The sequence below is a fragment of the Fringilla coelebs genome, assembly GCF_963513975.1.
Source record: "Fringilla coelebs genome assembly, chromosome: 3".
Lineage (NCBI taxonomy): Eukaryota > Metazoa > Chordata > Aves > Passeriformes > Fringillidae > Fringilla > Fringilla coelebs.
This window is the reverse complement of record NC_140030.1, coordinates 94,467,814-94,486,179: the sequence shown is the minus strand read 5'-3', so window position 1 is coordinate 94,486,179 and position 18,366 is coordinate 94,467,814. Positions and strand designations below refer to the sequence as shown.

The 18,366-nt window shown below is 40.4% G+C and overlaps 1 protein-coding gene across 9 annotated transcripts in view; it reads left to right on the top strand.

Moving 5' to 3' along the window:
• The window catches only part of ESRRG (estrogen related receptor gamma), a 370,366-nt gene that overhangs the window by 44,657 nt on the left and 307,343 nt on the right, over positions 1–18,366 (top strand). Inside the window, exon 2 of one of the 9 annotated variants that reach the window (XM_084203432.1) lies at positions 3,610–3,717. The exons of the other annotated variants lie outside the window; for them this stretch is intronic. Coding sequence (XP_084059558.1) covers positions 3,617–3,717 — 101 coding nt within the window. The 5' untranslated portion in view covers positions 3,610–3,616. The remainder of the gene's footprint in view (positions 1–3,609; positions 3,718–18,366) is intronic. 9 annotated transcript variants of the gene reach the window in all.

The following is an 18,366-nucleotide window of genomic DNA, read 5'->3' as shown; positions in this document are numbered from 1 at the left end:
TAACTTTTGAAACTGCATAGCTCAACTGAGATATGTAAACAAATTTGTAATACTAGTTTAATTTAGATTACAATGCAGAATACTCAGCCTGAAGCTCATTTTTCTATTTATTCCATTATGATCCTCAAACTAATGGAAGAGAATTGCCATAAAAAATAATTACGGTAAAGGTGAACATCTACTTTCTTTTCATAAAAATAATTACAGTAAAGGTGAACATCTACTTTTTTCTCTATCTGAGGAAGAGGGAGGAATTTTGAGGTAGAGTAAGCACCATGATATTGGGGTTTATTTCCTAGAAATCCACCAATGACAGTGTTGTATAGGTTGGGCAAGTCATAAATTCTGTCTGTGTGATACTGTGTCAAATGACATGGCACAAACATCATCTTTCTCAATGACCTCAGTTACCTTCTCTCCTCTTGAAAAAGGAGACAAATTATGATATGATTTAGCTGTGGCAGAACTTGGGATGTAAATCCTGAGTTGCCTCCCCACTGCCACCTGCCTTCACAGCACAAGATCACCTGGTAGGTTTTTTTCCTTTCCAGAACCTCTCAGGAGACACTGAAAATCAACAGTTGCCTCTTGCTTACTCTTGTGGTGATAAATGGCAATTTGATGGTATTTTTATCTCTGCTATAAAACCAGTTTAAGCTTTTTTTTTCTTCTTTCTTTCTTTTTTAATTAAGAAGCAGTTAATTTCTCTTCTGGTGACATTCAGTCCTACAGCCAAAGGCAGTAAGCTCTGAGACGTTTCCATTCTAGCACCAAAAGCCCTGAAGTGGAGGTGCCTCTGCTGAGGTGAGGATGTATGAAACAATCCTCTGCTTTAAACCAGCCGTGCCACCAGCACTGCCCTTTGCTGACCCAAGGGGTTCTATGGCTTCAAGGCTACCAAAGTGAACAGGCAGGCTTCCTAGCAGGCTTCTCAGGTGAAAACATTCACTTAGATGATGAAACCTTTTCCTGAACACTCTGAGCAGGGTGGTAGTTCTGGCTTATGTTTCATAACCCTTTCACAGTAAACAAAGAGGGAACCATTTGGATAAAACACTTCCTTTTGGGTATCTTGGGTGTTATTCTCTGAGGCATAGGCCCTTTCTCATAAGCTGCTGTGGATCTTGCTGTCATCTCTGTCTTACAGGATCTGATGTACAAGGAGTTAATAGATATCCAGTGGCCAAAGCCGTTTATATTTCTCTTTATATACAGAAGTGAAGTGGAGCATGTAAAATTGGAAAGCAGAACCAAACCTGAAATTCTCTAACTTTATGACTAGTGTGTGTGTTAGTTTCCCATGATCTTTAATTACATTCTGTTCTGGAGGGGGGAGAGGGGGAATGCTAATCTGGTGCACCAACTGGGGGAAAAACAAACTGTTTTACAGCGGGAGTCTAGATGACAGCACACAGCAAATGCAAAATCTGACATTCATATGAAAGTGGGCTAAGCAAGACCATAGAAGAGAGGCAAAATGACTGCAGCAAGAGGAATGCAAGTGGTTTAAGGAAAGCATGGTTTCTCTATTTATTGAAATAGCACAGCCGACCTTTAAGGTGGTGCTGATAGGATGTAGATTTTGTAGAGCAGCACCAAGAGAGATGGCTGTCATAAAGGGAATGTGTGATTGGATTCAGGTTCATGAGAAACTAGGTTTAGAAGAGTATTGCCCTTCCCTCTTTGAACATATAATATAGTGAGGCATGTCTCATTGCACTGAATGGAAAGATGCTATTTTCAGGACTGCTGTTGCTGTGCTTGCTAATGAATTTCCAAGGGGTGTTTGAGCCTTGGATATTGACTGTAGAGATGCTTGCAGTCAGTTGGAAGAGATGTGACTGAACATGAAGCTTAGTCCTGTGTGCATACAATCCTGCTCCCTGTGATTTTCCCTCGAGTTGTATATTCAATATCACTCTGCAATCATAAATAATTTGTAGAAGTCCAGCTGTGACTTAAGGCTTCTCTGCAAACAGCATCCAGGCTGCAAAGTCATGTGATACCCTTTTTCTCCTTTCACTGGCTAAAATAGCCTTTAAAACACTATTCCCACTTCCAGTCCAAACATTAAGGCCAACAAACTGGTTGGGTGCAGCATAAATGGTCTCTGCCCTGTTTCTTGGTCCTGATGTCTTCTTCATCCCCTTGGGATGGGAGCTGGGTCACAGCATTCTGATGTGCTCTCCTGCGCCAGGGGGGCTGAGTTTCTGTGCAGAAGTAAATGTCTTTGCTAAACAGCTTGACTTAGCAGCACTGTACAGTTAGTATTTATTTGAGTAAGGGATGAACAGGCTGTTTAAAAACAACATTCCCAGGGTTGTTCCAGTGTCGTGTTTGAAAGGCAATGGAAAGTCTGGCTTAAAGGTGTCCTTTGTAAATAAAGGTTTAGGAACAGGTCTTACCTTGAGTCTTTCCCCTCACGTCCATTAGCCTACTATTCAAATGTCAGTGGATATTTTTGCCTTGGTGGATAGCATGTTCATTATTCTCTGGGAGGAGAACCGGGGGAAGCTATGATGTTTAATACCTTTGAGTGGTGTGTGAGAGCATCTCTCCTGCTCCCCAGCACTGGTAACACATGAATAATCATGGAGCCAACAGGGCAGTATGTCTTACATCTCTCAGGATCATCTGTGACTGGCATGGATCCCTGGGGTAAGATCAAGGATGAAATGAACTCTTGTGTGCTTGGATGTGTTGATTATGAGCAGATCATTACTCAACACCCATGTTGTTATCACATTCTGGGCAGTTTACCTCACCCCCAGGAGCTTTAATCTGCATTCAAATTTTAAATTTAACTTCTATGTGAACCCCTAGAAGAAAAAAAGTTAAATTGTGCTTTGAAATGGAAAATAAGTGAAAGGTGGAATGAGAGGGTGTAGAATAATCAAGATGCTTTTTTTTCTCTTTGGTAAATGCTAGGAAGGAACAGGAACATAATGCGACTCCTCTCCTCTTGCTCATTGTTTTTTCAACCAGCCTGTTATATACACAGTTGTCCCAACTCTTCAACCATTTCCTACCAGCTCTGTCACTCAGAAGCCAGACTGTACTCCTTTACCTTTTAGCAGTGCTATGGCTCAGGGCATTCCCTTGGGACATCTGCATTTGCTACTTCTTATCACTCTCAGCTGGAGAAAGCACACTGCACTTGCCGCCCAAGCCCAATGGCACACTTAAGCTGTATAAAGGCCACTTGACATCATTTACGTTTTTCATTAGCCTTCTAAAGGAGTTTCTCAAAAGGTGCAATGGCTTTCCTAGCTTTTGAACTCCTTTGGAAGACTGTAATAATTTTGGACCACTAGTCTAGCGTGGCCTGTAATTGTTATGCAAAACATTGCCCAAACATAACATAACTAATTGCACAATTAAGATTGCTTTCTCCTCATCATCCCATTCATCATACTCCTCATTCACACCTATAGTCAGCATCTGGCATTAACAAAGGCTCTATTTGTCACATTAGTACATTCCTTTTGTAGTGAAAATGCCTTTTGTATATCACTTTGATACTTGAGGGTCCTGCTAGCTTGTTCAGTAAGCCTGAAAACAGTGACTGAAAGCCTTGTAAGGTACATCCCTTTTTCAGATGTTTAATAGGAATGTAATGCAGTGGTACTCCAGGATACAAACAGCAACTCTCAGAGCTCAGAAAAGGAACCTGATACAAGTCAGCAAAAGACCCCCCCTTTCCTTAACAACATTGAGGTAAGTAATACAGTGTTTTGCTATTTTTAAAAATCTGAGGGAAATAATGCAGAATAGCTTTTTTTCACAGCGGACATTTCAAGGTCATCAGTCCTGTTAGTCTGACGTAAGGCGCATAATCAGTTCCTTCTGATAGTCCACACCAGAACTGAGCAAGCCAAAGCAACTTGGAAAGTGCAGGAGGTAGCAGGAGAAAGCCCAAGAATATCTGTGAATCAAAATGCAAGAAATGTCCTGGTACCTTTACCAGTCAGACCTGCATGGAAGGTTGTGCTTGAGGGGGTTGTGGGTGTGTTTGCCATTCACATAAGGAGAGGGTGGGAGCCTAGGAGGTCTGCAGCGCCATAATTCTTCGTAGGAAAAGGAAATGATGTAAGTTTCTACTTCTGGACTCTCTCCCCACTACTCTATAAATTTAAAGAAATAAAACACAAACAGAAAATTGATTTTTGAATGATGGTGAATTATTGTCATTAGAGGAACTGCAGTTTTGTGTCGAGGGAAAAAAAGCTCTGTGTACTATATGCTACAGTGTACTATATGCTACTTTCTGAAGCATTACTTAATGTACCAGTCATTGCTGGGAACATGGAGTCCTTTTAATGCTAGTCAGGTAATATGTCATTCTCTCTGTAGAAACTCTGCAGCAGAGACATGAGTTATATACTGATGTAGTTATCAGAAGATCATGTGGTAGCACTAATGTGAGTCACTACAGTGGAGTTTGCCCCGTTTGAAATTTTTACATAATTAAAGTGAGTCATTGTCCAAATTCTGCCAAAGTGCAGATGTCTTTAATTTAACATATGCAGTTCAGCTTGCATATGCCTTCCATAGGTGAACATCTTTTCCTTTGTGCACTACCCTGGGTTAGCTCTGGTCTGGGAGACGCTCCCCTTTGCCTTTCAGTATGCCGTGCTCCCACTGAAATCCATAGCAGCTTCAGAAACAGTATCTGGAACACCCATACCTCAAATAGTCCTCTACGCTTTATGTTCTGCTGGTAATTCTTTAAATACACATAGGTAGATCAAAACAAGTGTGGTTTTGTTTCTGTTATAACGAAGGAGATGGCCCAGATTTTCTGGTGAAATACGTTCAGTTGCCTTCTGTGCCTTGCGTCTCTGGAGCAAGGCAAAAACCAGGGAGAGGATCGAAAAGGTAAGGAAGGTTTCGTTAAAAGAAAGCAAGCTGGACATGCTTTCATAGATATTGGACTGTTAAAATTATACACTTCAAGATGGTGGATGACTTAGCACTCAGGGGGAGTTAAATCAGGTTGTTTTAGCAGAGAACAAGACTACGCTCCATGCAACTGGCTGAATCACCAATGTTTCTGAGGATTTCACAAATAATTTGGTTTCTGTGCTGTGAAGATGACTAGTCTGAGTCATTTGGCTGAAAGGGGAGTACCTTTTCTTTCTTTCCCCCTTTCCCTCTTCTCTTTCTTCCTTTCTTTCTGTCTTACTTTTTTCTCCCCCTCACACTCTTTCTGAGCTGCAAATCTAGTTGTTCTCCATCTAATGCTGAAATACAACAAAAATGTGGTTAACCATCATATTCAGGTGGTTGTAGTTTTGCTGGGCAGAGAAGGAAAGAACAGGCTTATTTAGAAACGTTGGGAAATTTTCTGATTAATTAATGAGAGATAGAGAAAATTACTAAGGCAGGTCTGCTAATTTCTGAGTCACTGGGTAAATGCTATTTTTTCTTATTTACCACTCCCTCAGTAGGGACATTAAATATTGTTTACTACTGTAAATTCTTTCCCAGGAAGGGAAGGAGGTTATGATACAAGAGAAACTTGTATATTTGATTTATAAAGTCAGCTCTTCTCCTGAAAAAGGACTGCAGCCTTACGCAAGAGGGCATCATGCATACTGCTCCATCCAGAGAGTAGCCAGCCAAAGGGTTTCAAACAACTTCTGAGGGTCTTGAAAGCAATTTATTGATGATGGAGATGAAAAATTAAATCTTCTTGTAGTGTCCCTCCCCACGCTGTGAGTTAGTACTGCCAGCAAAGAAAGAAAAGCTCCCACACTTTCACCTTCGCTTGCTGCAGAGAAGGGGTTACACAGGTAAGCAGTCCTGTGTGCCAGGTAAATAAACAGTCAGACTCAGGAGTGTGTGATTTTTGACACCCTCAGAGCCTTCTCCCTATTCCTGTCATATTTAAGTGTTCTGTCTCCTGTGGTTTGTGATCTCTAAGCTTGTTCTTAACTTTTGTCCCCCAGTAAAATTCTTTATGGCAAAAAATGAAGCTGCATGGATGTGCCAGAATAGTGAAGCACAGTGTCCTAAATGATGTAACTCAGGTTTTGGGAGCAGGATAATTGCAGTAGTGTGATGCTTCTTTTAGAATAATTAGTCTTGCTGAGAACCAGGGTATAAAAGCCTGTGCAGAGCACAGTAATGAGGCAGTTACACCATTTCCAGTATTTGTGTGCCCCTGCATTGCACTGCAGATCAGAGCAGGCGTGCCCACAGTGATGGTCAAGGAATGATTTCATCTTTGTAGCCCTGTGCCAGGACTGTGATACAAAATACGTGGGATTCATTCTAAAGGAAAGCAGCACTCATCTTCCATACTAAACCAGGGGGCCTTTGAGATCATGAAGAATAATTTTTACAAAGGAGAGGTTTATGTTTCCGTTCATGGAGCCAAAGTCTGTTCTCATGCCCTGTTACTGCCTGGCACTTGCCCATCCAGGAATGAAATCTACTTCAGCTGCGTGCACTTGCAGATGTCGGGATTTCAATTTCAAAGTACAAACAATTCTAATATTAAGAAGACTATTTCCCCAGTTGGGAATAAGGGTTGTATGAACTTTTTGACTTTTCTGTTTCATCTTTGGATCATATATGATATCACCTTTAGATCTCTTTATCAGTTTAGGGTTTTTTTTCATTAGCACCATAGTGGACAAAATGTCAGTAGAAGTTAAAGTGGAAAGAGTCCTCAGAGAGATAAAGGTTGTCTTCCACTTTTCACTATATGGTTGACTCTGCTGCCCTTTCTGTTGGGGTTTAGTCTGCTGGGGCGTTTCTTTGCTTAAGTTAAATTTACTTATCTGTTATATAAATAAGGGATAGCCTTGGCCATTAGGTAAATCTACTGATGGAGGGAAAAGGGATTTTCTAGAGTGCCTGTGTGCATTTCTGAGACATGGAGTTCAAAAACATCTGATAAGGTAACCTTCAGCTGGTTTTCTGCAATGACTTTTGTCAATGAGCCTTAAAAGCATTGATATTTTCAAGCATTATAGCTGAAGAGTACTGCAATGTCCTTGAACTACCCACCAGCCAAAGAATGACATCTCCAAACTCAGCTGGTGAATTCCCATGTACTGTCATATTTATGACTTACTTTTTCCTTTCTGTCTGGGGCATCCAGCTAGAATTACCAGGACCTTGGCTCTACCCAGTATGCAACACTAGACTGGTACCACTCTCAGGTGCTGCCTAGATTTGCTGTTGCCCTCAGAATATTTGCTCCTGTATTGTACAGTGAGGATAATCCTTTGTTTAATTTTTTTTTTAACATTTTGAAAGGAAAATAGGGGTCTCATTCAGGTCTTTCCATTTTTGCATGATAGTACAGTTGAACAACGTGTACATGTGTTAATTAAACATCCTGTCTTATCACTGTTTTGGTAAGTGTCCTGTAAATTTAATCACTACGACACCTCTGTACACATTACAATCCTTTTAAAGATCTAGAGAAAAATCCTGGTGGATTATTCAAAGCACTAAATCACACAGAATTACAGTAGTTATTAGAGGCATTAAAACCTCTGATAAGAAGCTTTATCATGCATTTTTTGGGAAGCTTAATCTTTATCAGGGATGACTGTAAATAGAAGGGAACAGTAAAAAAACTTGATAACAGTTTATTTTACAGTACATCAATAATCAGGTACTGTAATTACAGTATAGTTATATATTTATTGCATAGTAAGTAACTATAGTTTATTAGTTTTCTTGGTTTTCTGTTATTGCAATTACCTGCAAGACCTGAGCCAACAAGGGGCCTTATTGTATTTCCATTTCCAGTGAATATGTTTACACACACATACAGACATATTAATATATATGTTTGACTACTTCAGAGGTGTTGAACCTGCTTACATGAAGGAAGAACAGGCAGTGGACATGCTAAAGATCTCTTCCACGTGTATATTTATTTAGATTCAGAACTATAAATGAAGGGAATCAGATTTTAACCGTGGTTATATTTAGCTATCTAATTTTTTCTCCTCTTTTTGGTGCTAGAAAACTTTTGGTATTCTTAATCACTTAGATAAACCTCTCAGTTACAGACCTACTCAGTGTGTGGGTATTTATATTATATCTGTACATTATTTACCTCTGTACATCCACCTCTGAATATAGATTAGATTAAGTCTCTGTTAATTGTACTGGGGCTGTCTATGCATGCCTGTGTTTATGTATTTCCAGGAGTAACCCTGAAATATTTTGTCATTTTGGAGTGTAGGCTAAGTGAAGATAGCCAATTAGGTGTGACTTCTAATTTAGCGCTGTTTACAATGTTAAAGGTTCTTGTTAATTTAAGAGTTACTGTGAAGCTGGCAGAAGAAATGTTCATGTTGGAATTCAGAACTTTTCTTGGTGAGAAGTGGTGAAGGTGTAACACAAAATGCAGCCCCTGAGTGGTATGGGGTGACCTGTGCTCCTCATGCCTCTGGTAGGGGCACAGCCGAACCTCTAAGCACAGATTTGGGCAGCACAGCCCAAATAAGCTACAGAGGATTTGGTGAAAGTCCAAAGCAAAAGCAATGAGGGTGATAAGAGAGCGAGGAAATGTGACCTGTCAGGAAATACTGAAGATATTGGGGGTGCTTGGCCGGAAAAAGAGATCTCTGAGGGACAGCATGGCAAAGGGCAGTAAGAATACAAAAGGCTGTGGGAAAAGAAGGTCGCTAAAATTCTCCTTGGTGAGAAATGGGAGGGTATGGGATGTAATTGGTTCAACAGGACCTAACAAAATTCACATTAGGTGTCAGCAATGTCCTTCTAAAGCAGATAAAATTTGGGATGTTGTGGAATTTCTTCTGTTGGAAATTTTTCAGAGACAGGCATAAATGGTCCTGCCTGGAGGCACACAGGGGGACAAAAGGCATCAAGACATCTTAACAACACTCCTGGCCCAGTTTTCTGTGCCTCGAACCATCTGTTTAAGAATCATGGTTGTGAGAATGTGGTGTGTTCCCAGTTTGCTTGCCAGTGGATCAAAAGACAAACAGGTGAATTGCTCATCTGAAATAAAACTTCTATCCAGTAAAAAGCCTTGGAAATAATCAGCACCCCACATGTGTCTGGTAAACTACTGAAACTTCATTTCTATTAAGATTTGAGGGCAGATACTGCACTGGCTGAAGCTGATGGCTAAAACTTCCCCTGGCAGTAGTGGAACCAATGTTAATTTATACCATAAAATCCCTGTTTTGCTGATTGTTTTCAACTAGTGATTGCACATGACAAGCATAGTTTATACTGCTTAATAATAAACTAGGCAGTAAGATATACTTAAAGTCTGGTAGCAAGTGTCAATATATACTTAAACTACTCTTATTTTTCTTTTCTCATCCTTTTGATGGAGTAAAATTTCAAGTAATATATTTACTATCCCGTACTTGTTGATTGGGGGACTCCATGTTTAATTTTTAGGTGGAATAACTCAGAATTTTTGTTTTCCTAGTGTGATACAACTCCGAGATAACAGTATAACTTTTATTGTTATTTTGATTTTTTTCTACAACAAATTTTGAGTTTATTTCTATAGTGTCTGGCATTTGTGGTAAACAGGGAGAGGCAATGTCCCAGTGTGAGAATGGTTTGCTTGCTCTACCAAAAACTCTTCCTGCAGAAGACGATGATACTGGTATGTTAGACTGGGTTTGTACAATTCAGTACAGAGGTACAGGTAGTTGTGTGGGTCTTTTCTCCTTGTTTTTTGAACATATGACTGATGAATAAGTACTGAATTTCCAACTTTCTACATGTACTATAAGATGTCCATGCCCTCGGCCACCTGGAAAGTACATTGCATTAAGCAATACTGTTCAACTTCCAAATGCTTTCCCTATGGGAAATGCTTCAAACTGAGATTTTTGAAAATAATCATAACATCCTTTTATCCACCATCCACGAGGTGGTCCTCATGGATTCTAGCCCACCTTGCTTCCAATGGTGTGCAAAATGCCAGGCTGAGGATTAACGTGGAAATGCTGCACTAGCAGGACAGAAAGGTTCAAGTCTTAACTGAGAGGTCTGATTTGGAGGTTGTTGGTTCCTTTGCAGGTATTTAACAGAAAATGTGACTAGAAAGATGCTGAGGTTGCTGTTTATGGCTGAGGCCACTTGCACACAGTCCACCGAGTGTGTTTACAGTATTCAGAGTGCTGCTGTGGGGTTTTGTCTCCATTTCTGAGAGAAAGGGGTCTCCAGTGGATTTCTGAACAAAGGACTTTCTAAATTTCTTTTTAGACTTGCGCTATTTCTAATGCTAACAATACAGTTTTTGAAAAAATTATTTTATTTTAGTAAACATTCTTTCTACAGAGGCACATTAGAGAGGAAAGAATAGGATTATTTAAAGGAGGGGAATTAATTGTGTCACTTCTATAGGCATTAGGCAAATTGCCTCACTTATAGTTAAGAGGTAGCATGGGAGTATTTAAGTATAGGGTACCTGCAATGCACTTTATGATGGTCTTAGCTTATGACCTTATATCATTTTATTTCTCTATTAAAGCAAGACATTCCTCACGGAGACTGTGATTGTGCACAGTGCTGTAGTTAGCACCTCATGTCCTGATGGCTGTGTGGTGCACCGTGATAAAACAGGGAAGGCTTGGATGTGGAGTACTTGAGAAATGTGTATGGGAATCCAAGATGATTCCCATAAAATAAAAGGTGATATCTGATATGTGTTAGGGTGGGAGATGTGTAGATGAGATGTGAAAATGTCTAACTCATAATTACATGCTATGTGTTTTACCCATAAACCTGTTTTAAGTGGGTACAGCAGATGCCACGGTTAAGAGAGTGACTTAAAAAGTCATTATGGGCCACCCAGAAACAGGAGACCGAGGCCCTGACTGCAGAGGTAGTAAAGAGCTCACAGGTCAGTCCAGTGACCATACTCAGCATTTATGTGTAAATTTGGCATTTCACAGAGGGGTGCTCAGATCGTGAGGAACAGACTGTGCTGACTTGGAGCATCCCCCTGCCTTGGGGAGAAGGGAGAGTGACTGATGAAAGATACTGTTTCTGAGATTTATTATACATGAAACAAGTTGCCACAGGAGGAACAAGAGAATGCCTTTGGATGCAAGCAGCACTGGGTGTTTTCTGCATGGGAACAAATGCTGACCCTGATGGTGAGTGCTCCCTCTAGCCTGATGGTGTATTGCTGCTCAGGGACTTAGGCAGAGGCAGTTTATTGCTCCTGGTGGGATTTGGACACATTGAATGTTACATTGTCCAGTCCTTTGCAGAGGGATAAATGGGGTTGTGAGGAGAGATGCAGCTCTAATGTGATGTGGATTTTTAAGTCAGAATTGAAAAACATACTGTGTGTAAACATTTTCAGAGTTGGGGAGAAGCTGGATTCTCGAGCTTATTGCACAGGGCTCTGAGTTCAGTAATTAAGTTACTGCTGAAAGCCTGGATACTGTAATGCTTACAGTCCAAATGTCTCACTCTTAAATAGTGAAATGGTAGTTGTGTTTTTTTGGTAGGGTTTTTTTTTCCCCCCAATTACTTCAGTGGGAAATACTGAAAAATAAATTTGGCATAATTACTATAGAAGGTAATAACTTCAGTTCTGACCCCTAGAACAGCATATAACCTGTTGACTGAGAAGTGGGTAATATTTTGTGTATCAAATATCAAATCTTAAAGCATCAGACAAATTTGTAAAGTGTTTCCTACCACTCTCTGTATACAAACATATTACAGTTGCACTTTGAGCTGAGTGTACAATGTAGCTAGAGAAACAACAGGAAGGATCTTAACACGGCCTGTAGTGTTCACAAATAAATAGCAAAAAAAAAAAAAAAGGAACACAGCTGAAATATTCCTTTGTGTGATTAAAAATGTATACCTCCATTTGTTTTTCTTCATGCAACCAAGTTATAGTCAAAGGAATATACCTGCTCAGGCACCCAGAGTTTCTTCCAGGAAGGTCAGCTCCCAGAAATTAAATGGAAAAATAAATTAGGTAAGAGTAATGGCTGAGAAAAAAAAAGTGAACTTTACAGCAAAAAGACAGAAGATCTCCACATAGGAGATTTATTTTTTTTTGCATCGCAGGACTGAATGAGCAGAAAATTCTTGTTACCACAGCAGAGGAAATCATCTAAATGCATAGATAGATGAAGAAAGGTTTAATTTTCTCCTCTCAGTGGTAGCTGTTCTGTGGTTTGTGTCGTTATGAGTGTTTACAAGCATTGTTTGCACAAAAGTCACATTATTCTCCCATGGCTGACGTAGGCAGTGATGTAAATGTGCCTGCTCAGGGCCTGTTCCTCAGGGAGGCAGAGCAGGGCTCTCAGAGAACCTTGTGCTGCTCGGTAGCTCCCGGGGCCAGGATTTTGGGACCAGCTGTCTTCGTGTTGAGCTCTCTGAGCTCCTTCAGCAGAAACAAGAGTTGGTACTCAAGGAGAAAGGACCTTGTTTGAGAACTGCAGTGCAGGGTAAATCTCCCTTTTCCTTTAGCAAAGTGTTGCCTACTCTCTGTTCTGAGAAGAGGTACACTTCTGTGGGTCGTACTCAGGAGACTGGCTGGCAGGATGCAGGATGCAGGAACAAATTAACCCAATCGCTGCATTTAGCAGCAATATGAAAATCTTCTCAGGCAGCACTTACAACGTATGAATGTTTGTTTGGGGTTTTTTAAGCGATATTAAACTACTTTCAAGGTGTGTCTCTTCCAAAATCCATTGCAGACAGAGAGAAGGGATGGTCTGACAGGAGCTGGCGGCAGCAGGATGGGCTGCCTGCGTACTCCCCACCAGCAATGAGGGCTGCTCTGATGTCTCTGATGTGAGTTAAGACATCAGGGAAGGACTTTGTGCAGGAAAATAATGAAGACAGTGACAGGATGAGACCATATACAGAAAGGGAAAACTTATTTCCTTAAGAGGCACAATCGGGCTTTGTTAAAGGAGCATTGTAAGCAAACAAATAGGGTTTAAAAAAACTGCTTCTCACAGAAGCAATAGAAAAGGAACTTCTCGTAGGAAAGGAATGGTAACTGAATTATTTTTGTGATATAAAAGCCTTCCAGTGTTGTGCTTGCAGCCTGTGAAGAAGAGAGAAAGAAGGAAAGTGAAACTAACTGGGAACAGCTGAAAGGGCTTCACTGTATAGGCTGAGAGCAGTGAGAGATTAACAAAATAATTAAATCGGTTAACAGTGCATTAGATAACTTCAGAAGTGTTTACTTTAACAAGGGAAATATTTGTTCTTCTGTGTGTGAATGCAGCCTTTATTTTCATCCGTTTTAGTCTGCTTTGCTTCTAATGGCAGTGAGTTTTCAGCAGAGGAGACAGCCCACCAAGACTCCTAGTTGCTGCATGCTTAGCTGGACATTTTTAGCAGATCTAAGTGCAAAGGCATTGGAGCAGAATGTGTCCTGTAGTTCTTCATTTAATTTCTAACTTTTAATTATTTTCTGGTTCTGAGCAAAGATTCTGTATTCAGTCTTCTGCCAAGCATGGGTAGCATCAAACCCAGGCCGTGCATTATGCCTCTGGACGAGGGGATGTGGATTTGCTGCTTAAATATTTGGTTTTTTTCTCTCTGACAGCTGCTTTGTTCTTACTATCTATTGTGGAGCTGTTGTTCCAATGATCTGAGTAATCTTCTTCCTTCAAGCAGCTCTTAAGTATCCATGTTTTCATGAGGAAATGTGTAATTCATTCCATCCCATAGTCCAGTAGTGGAACAGAGTGTGGGGAATGGGAGGCGATCTGGGACACTGGGGGAAGAAAACAAGATAAATAGCATAGCACTCACGCAAGAGGGACAGGGAAAGTCTTGATCCAGAGTTGAGTTTGGCCCATGTGTTGTCTCCTGAGAGACAGTGGGGTCTGGGAAGAGAATGTGCCCAGCAGCATGTGCCACAGAGGCGCTGTCCCCAGCATGTCCTTCTATGCCACATGTAGCCGTGAGGAACAGAGGTGACCAGCAGCTTCCCACAGCTGTGGCCATCCCCTCAGTAACCTTTGGTGACTGTCACAGTTTACCATGGCACAGCTAAAGATCAAATGGCCCTGGGTTTTGATTTGTGTGGTTGAGACTCATTTGACTGAAGGATATGTGATTTTGAGATGAAATGGCAGAAGTGGAGGTATGTGATGTCAAAAGGTATAAATTGGATCCCATTTGGGACTCTTGCATTGTCTCAGTGCCCAGGGATGACTTAGGCTGTAACACCCCTTATCAAAGTGGGAAGAGAGGTGTGTGATTCTCACTTTGGAGGCAAATACTTTCCTCAGTGTCCATGTGCCAGCTGCATCGACTCAGAACACTGTAAGGAGCTCCATTAAGTTCTATTGGGTCCATAATCTGCACATTAAAAAAAATCTACATGATAGATGGAGCTGTTAAAGTCTAATTGGGTAATCAAAAATTAGTTAATGTGCCAAAATATGTATTTAGCTGATAAACTCTAATGGTTCCAAAGGGTTCTAGTATTAATAGAAGGCATGCTTGCACGCTAAGGAGTTGGAAGTAAGATATTGCTCTTGTAACACGCATTTCAAATAAAGATCCCAAAGCACTTGACAGATATTAAATCACTTATTGATTTGATTTTTCCAAAATATGTCCATCCAAGGCTCTGGGGGAATATATGTTAACAATAATGTCAAAATTGCACATAAGTAATAAATTATAATTTCCCCCACTTCCCAAGTCTATCAAGTGCAATAATCACTCCTGCCCTTAAACCCAGTTAAAACCTCTCTAGGCTGGGTCTTCCTTAATTAGACCATATTAGGTCCCTGTGATATACTGTATCCACTTGAGTGACAAATAAGTTGAATTCCAGTGAAATGAATGGGTTTGAAAAGAGTTAAAGTGGCAGAGTCAGTAGAAGCATGTCATTGCTGGTTACTTCTCCTTAACTCTGCAGAGTAACCAGCACAGCATTTGTGTATTCACAGAGCCAGAAGGGTGTTCCAGCATTCCGCAAATAGCTTCCTTACCTATTCGTTCAAATTTCATTCTATTTTATGTGGAGGACATGAATAAGAATTTTAAAATAACTCTTCTGCTTAATCTTTCCAAAGTGTCCTAATGTATTATTAATAGCATGCCACTCCCACATTATAATGGCATGTGGTTCTGTGTTTGTACAGCATCTAGTGTAATAAGAACCTCATCCAAGAGACTTTTGTAGGCTCTTCTACAGTTCAAACAGATAATGACAGCTTAATTTTAATATGGAATAAGGTTATCCTTGTTTTATGAAGGAAATGGAGGCAGAAAGATAACACCTGTCATAGAAGTAGAACTAGACTGCAGGCTCAGATGTTTCTTTGCTGCTCTGGCTACTAGACCACAGCACAGAGGCATTCCTAAAACTTGCACCTGTTAAACACAATTTATGGTTTGTTTGATATACAATGTGCCTTCATTTCTATATGGGGTTTATAACAGTAACTGTCTTGAGTGTATCAGACCTATTGTGCTCTAAAAAAGCCTCCAGACACTTAAAAGTGCCAGACAGCCAAAGTCCCTTCTGTTCAACTAGTCACACCTTTGAGGAGGGAAAAAGAACATGTCCAAGAAAACTCAAGCTTCGGGTAACCTAATCCTATCTCCATACCACGTAAATATTTAAAGAGAAAATGCAGCAACCACATTGTTGAATTTCCTACTTTGGATGAGTGTCACATTTTTAATGACAGTTGAATAGTTTTGTATTTTATTTATGTGGTATCATTTGTTTGCTGGGGAATATGAATTGAATGGTTTCCTTGCCTCTGAATTTGAAATTGTATTTTCCCCGATATCATTAGTTGAAGGATGTTACCACATAAATAAATAAATAAGCCAAGTGTTGTGATTGTTTGCTGTCTAATATACATAGATCCAAAAGTATACTGAAATGCTGTTTGAAACAGATGAGTCAATGCCACATTTTCTGACATCTGCCTAGAATGAGAGAGAAAAAAAAACAACCCCTCACAGAGAGGGAAAACCACCTGGCTTTTTGGGAGAGCTCTGGCCTGAGAAAGGAGCTAAAAGGAAAAAAAAAAAAAGGTGGGGAATAATGAATTCATCAAGCTGAAAATGCACAGGCCAATGGAGCGCTTAGATTTCAATAGAAGGCAAATGGAAAGAGAGCCCCCATTACTGCTGAGATGCAGCGACACGGCTGCACTAATCGCTTGGTCATGCTTGGGAGACACTAAGTCATCATGGGCCATGACATGGGGAGAACAGGCGCCAGGCTTTGTTGCAAGAAAAAATTGTTTATTTAACATCCCCAACCAGCATCATCCCTCTCCTTTACCTTGCATCCCCGTGCCCAGATCCATCCCTCTCTGCCGGGGAAGCACCAGCGTGGCTGGGCTGCTGCAGAGCCGGCCTGGGCAGCTGAGAATAAGAAGGGAATGGTTTTGGAAGGTGTGACCACAGAACTGTCCTGCAGCGGGAATTAACGTCTCACCAAACCTGTCACCCCTTTAAACAGAATTTGTAGTACTTCCTAGCTTCAAAATTCATATAAGTGCTGAGATTACTTTTATGTGAGATATGCCCCCTCTCTTAAAAAAACCCAAAAGGCTGTTATTTGGACAACTGGCTATTTCTGTTTGAACAAAAGGAAGGATGCCGAACCAAGTGGTGTTGGGCTGAGAAAATAACAGTTTCTGGGGAATTGTTATGGTAATATTGAGGAGAGCCTCCTCAGAGGCCAGTCTTTCAAGGCAGGTAAGCTTTGGCACAGTTGTGCTCCTTGAATATCGCAGTGTTTAAAAGGAGTGCAGTGTTGGTGCAGGAGCTTGCAGGTTCTGGGCTCTATTCTTGGCTCTAGCCACAGACTTCCTATGTGCTGAGGAACAAGTCTTTTAGACTGTGCGCTTTTTTTTTTCGTTCTTTTTTTTTTTCCTTCTTTTTTTTTTCCTTTTTTTAGTTAGAATTTCCTTGCATTTTAAATCTGTGGGGAATTAAATGGAACAGACATTTAGATTCACTTCCCTCCCTTCTCTCAGTAATAGATAAAATGGAGAGGATATAGAAACATGTTTAAAAGATCAAATCAATGCACTTATTTTGTAAGCAGAAACTAAAGGTAACAAGCTGTTGGTTTCTTTAAAAAATACACAACTGCTTTTTTTCCCCAGCCTCCCTCTGAGATAAATCAAAACCAGTCTTTGAAAGATTAATTGAGGAGTCCATATCTCACAAAAATGTAGGCAATGACTGCAAAAAAAGCGTACAGTGTTGACTAATAAAACTGTCTAGCTATACAAACCTTTAAAATGAAGAAATTGCCCATCTACATATTTTTTCTGCCACATATCTTAATTAGCTCCACAAAAACCACTGCCTACTTCCACTTTCCCATTAATTAGTCCCATGCTACTGTGAAGTGAGCGCTGAAAAAATAGCCATTCTTAGTTCTTTGTGTAACAACACAGGACATTACCTTCATTCTGACCAGAGGAGAAGGGCAGACACTATGAGAGCAGAGCTGTCTTGTAACATTCCTGAATTAATTTAGAGATTTGCATGATATCTGTAAAAGAGAGAATTTAATGTCCTGAACGCACATACATACATTTTCACACAAAATTACTTATCTAGAGTACTGAACTGTGATCTGCTCTAGGGTGTTCCTCCACAATAAAACTAATATTAGGGAAAGAAAGAGACTAGGAGACCAGAAGTTAATTAAAAATAAAAAATAAAAACCCACATGTATTTAAGGCAGAAATAAAGAACTGAGAATTCTTTGTTTTCTTCCTCTTTTGGTTGTCCTAAAGGAGAATTAATAATGAAGAAAGAAACACTAAGTTGAGCTCAGCCTATTCTTGAAGAAAACACCCCAAATCCTTGAGTTAAAAATGAATCTGGATAGCAATAGCAGATTCATCTACAAAATTACCATTGCTCCTCTGGTCCTTCCTCAGAGAAGTTCTATTTTCGATAAGGCATATGTGTGAGCTTGTTAACTGAGCCCATAATTAATCGACTTCTCAGACTGAGAGGCTCAAATGGCTTAAAATTGCAGTATCTTGAGGGTGATGACCTGCGAAAGCACTGGTTTACAAAGGGGATCACTCGTGCTCATGACCTTTCTGAGGGGCCAGGTAACAAATGTAGTTTGGATATTTTCCAGTCAGGTGAAAACTGTCTAATCCGGTGTCAAAAATTCTTTTATTAGTGGCTTTAGTTTTATTCTTTGCAAACCATCAAATTGTGGGAATTGAGCTGAAACTGATGGACTCACCTACTACCTTAGAGTTTTTCACAGACCACCTTGTAAGGCAGTCTGCAGTCAGAACAGAGCAGTGTGGAGTGGCTGGACATGTAGGGATTTATGGCCCAGCATCGAAGTGCAGGTAGGTAACCCTGGCAGTACCCACCCTCCAGAAAAATGTGATCCTG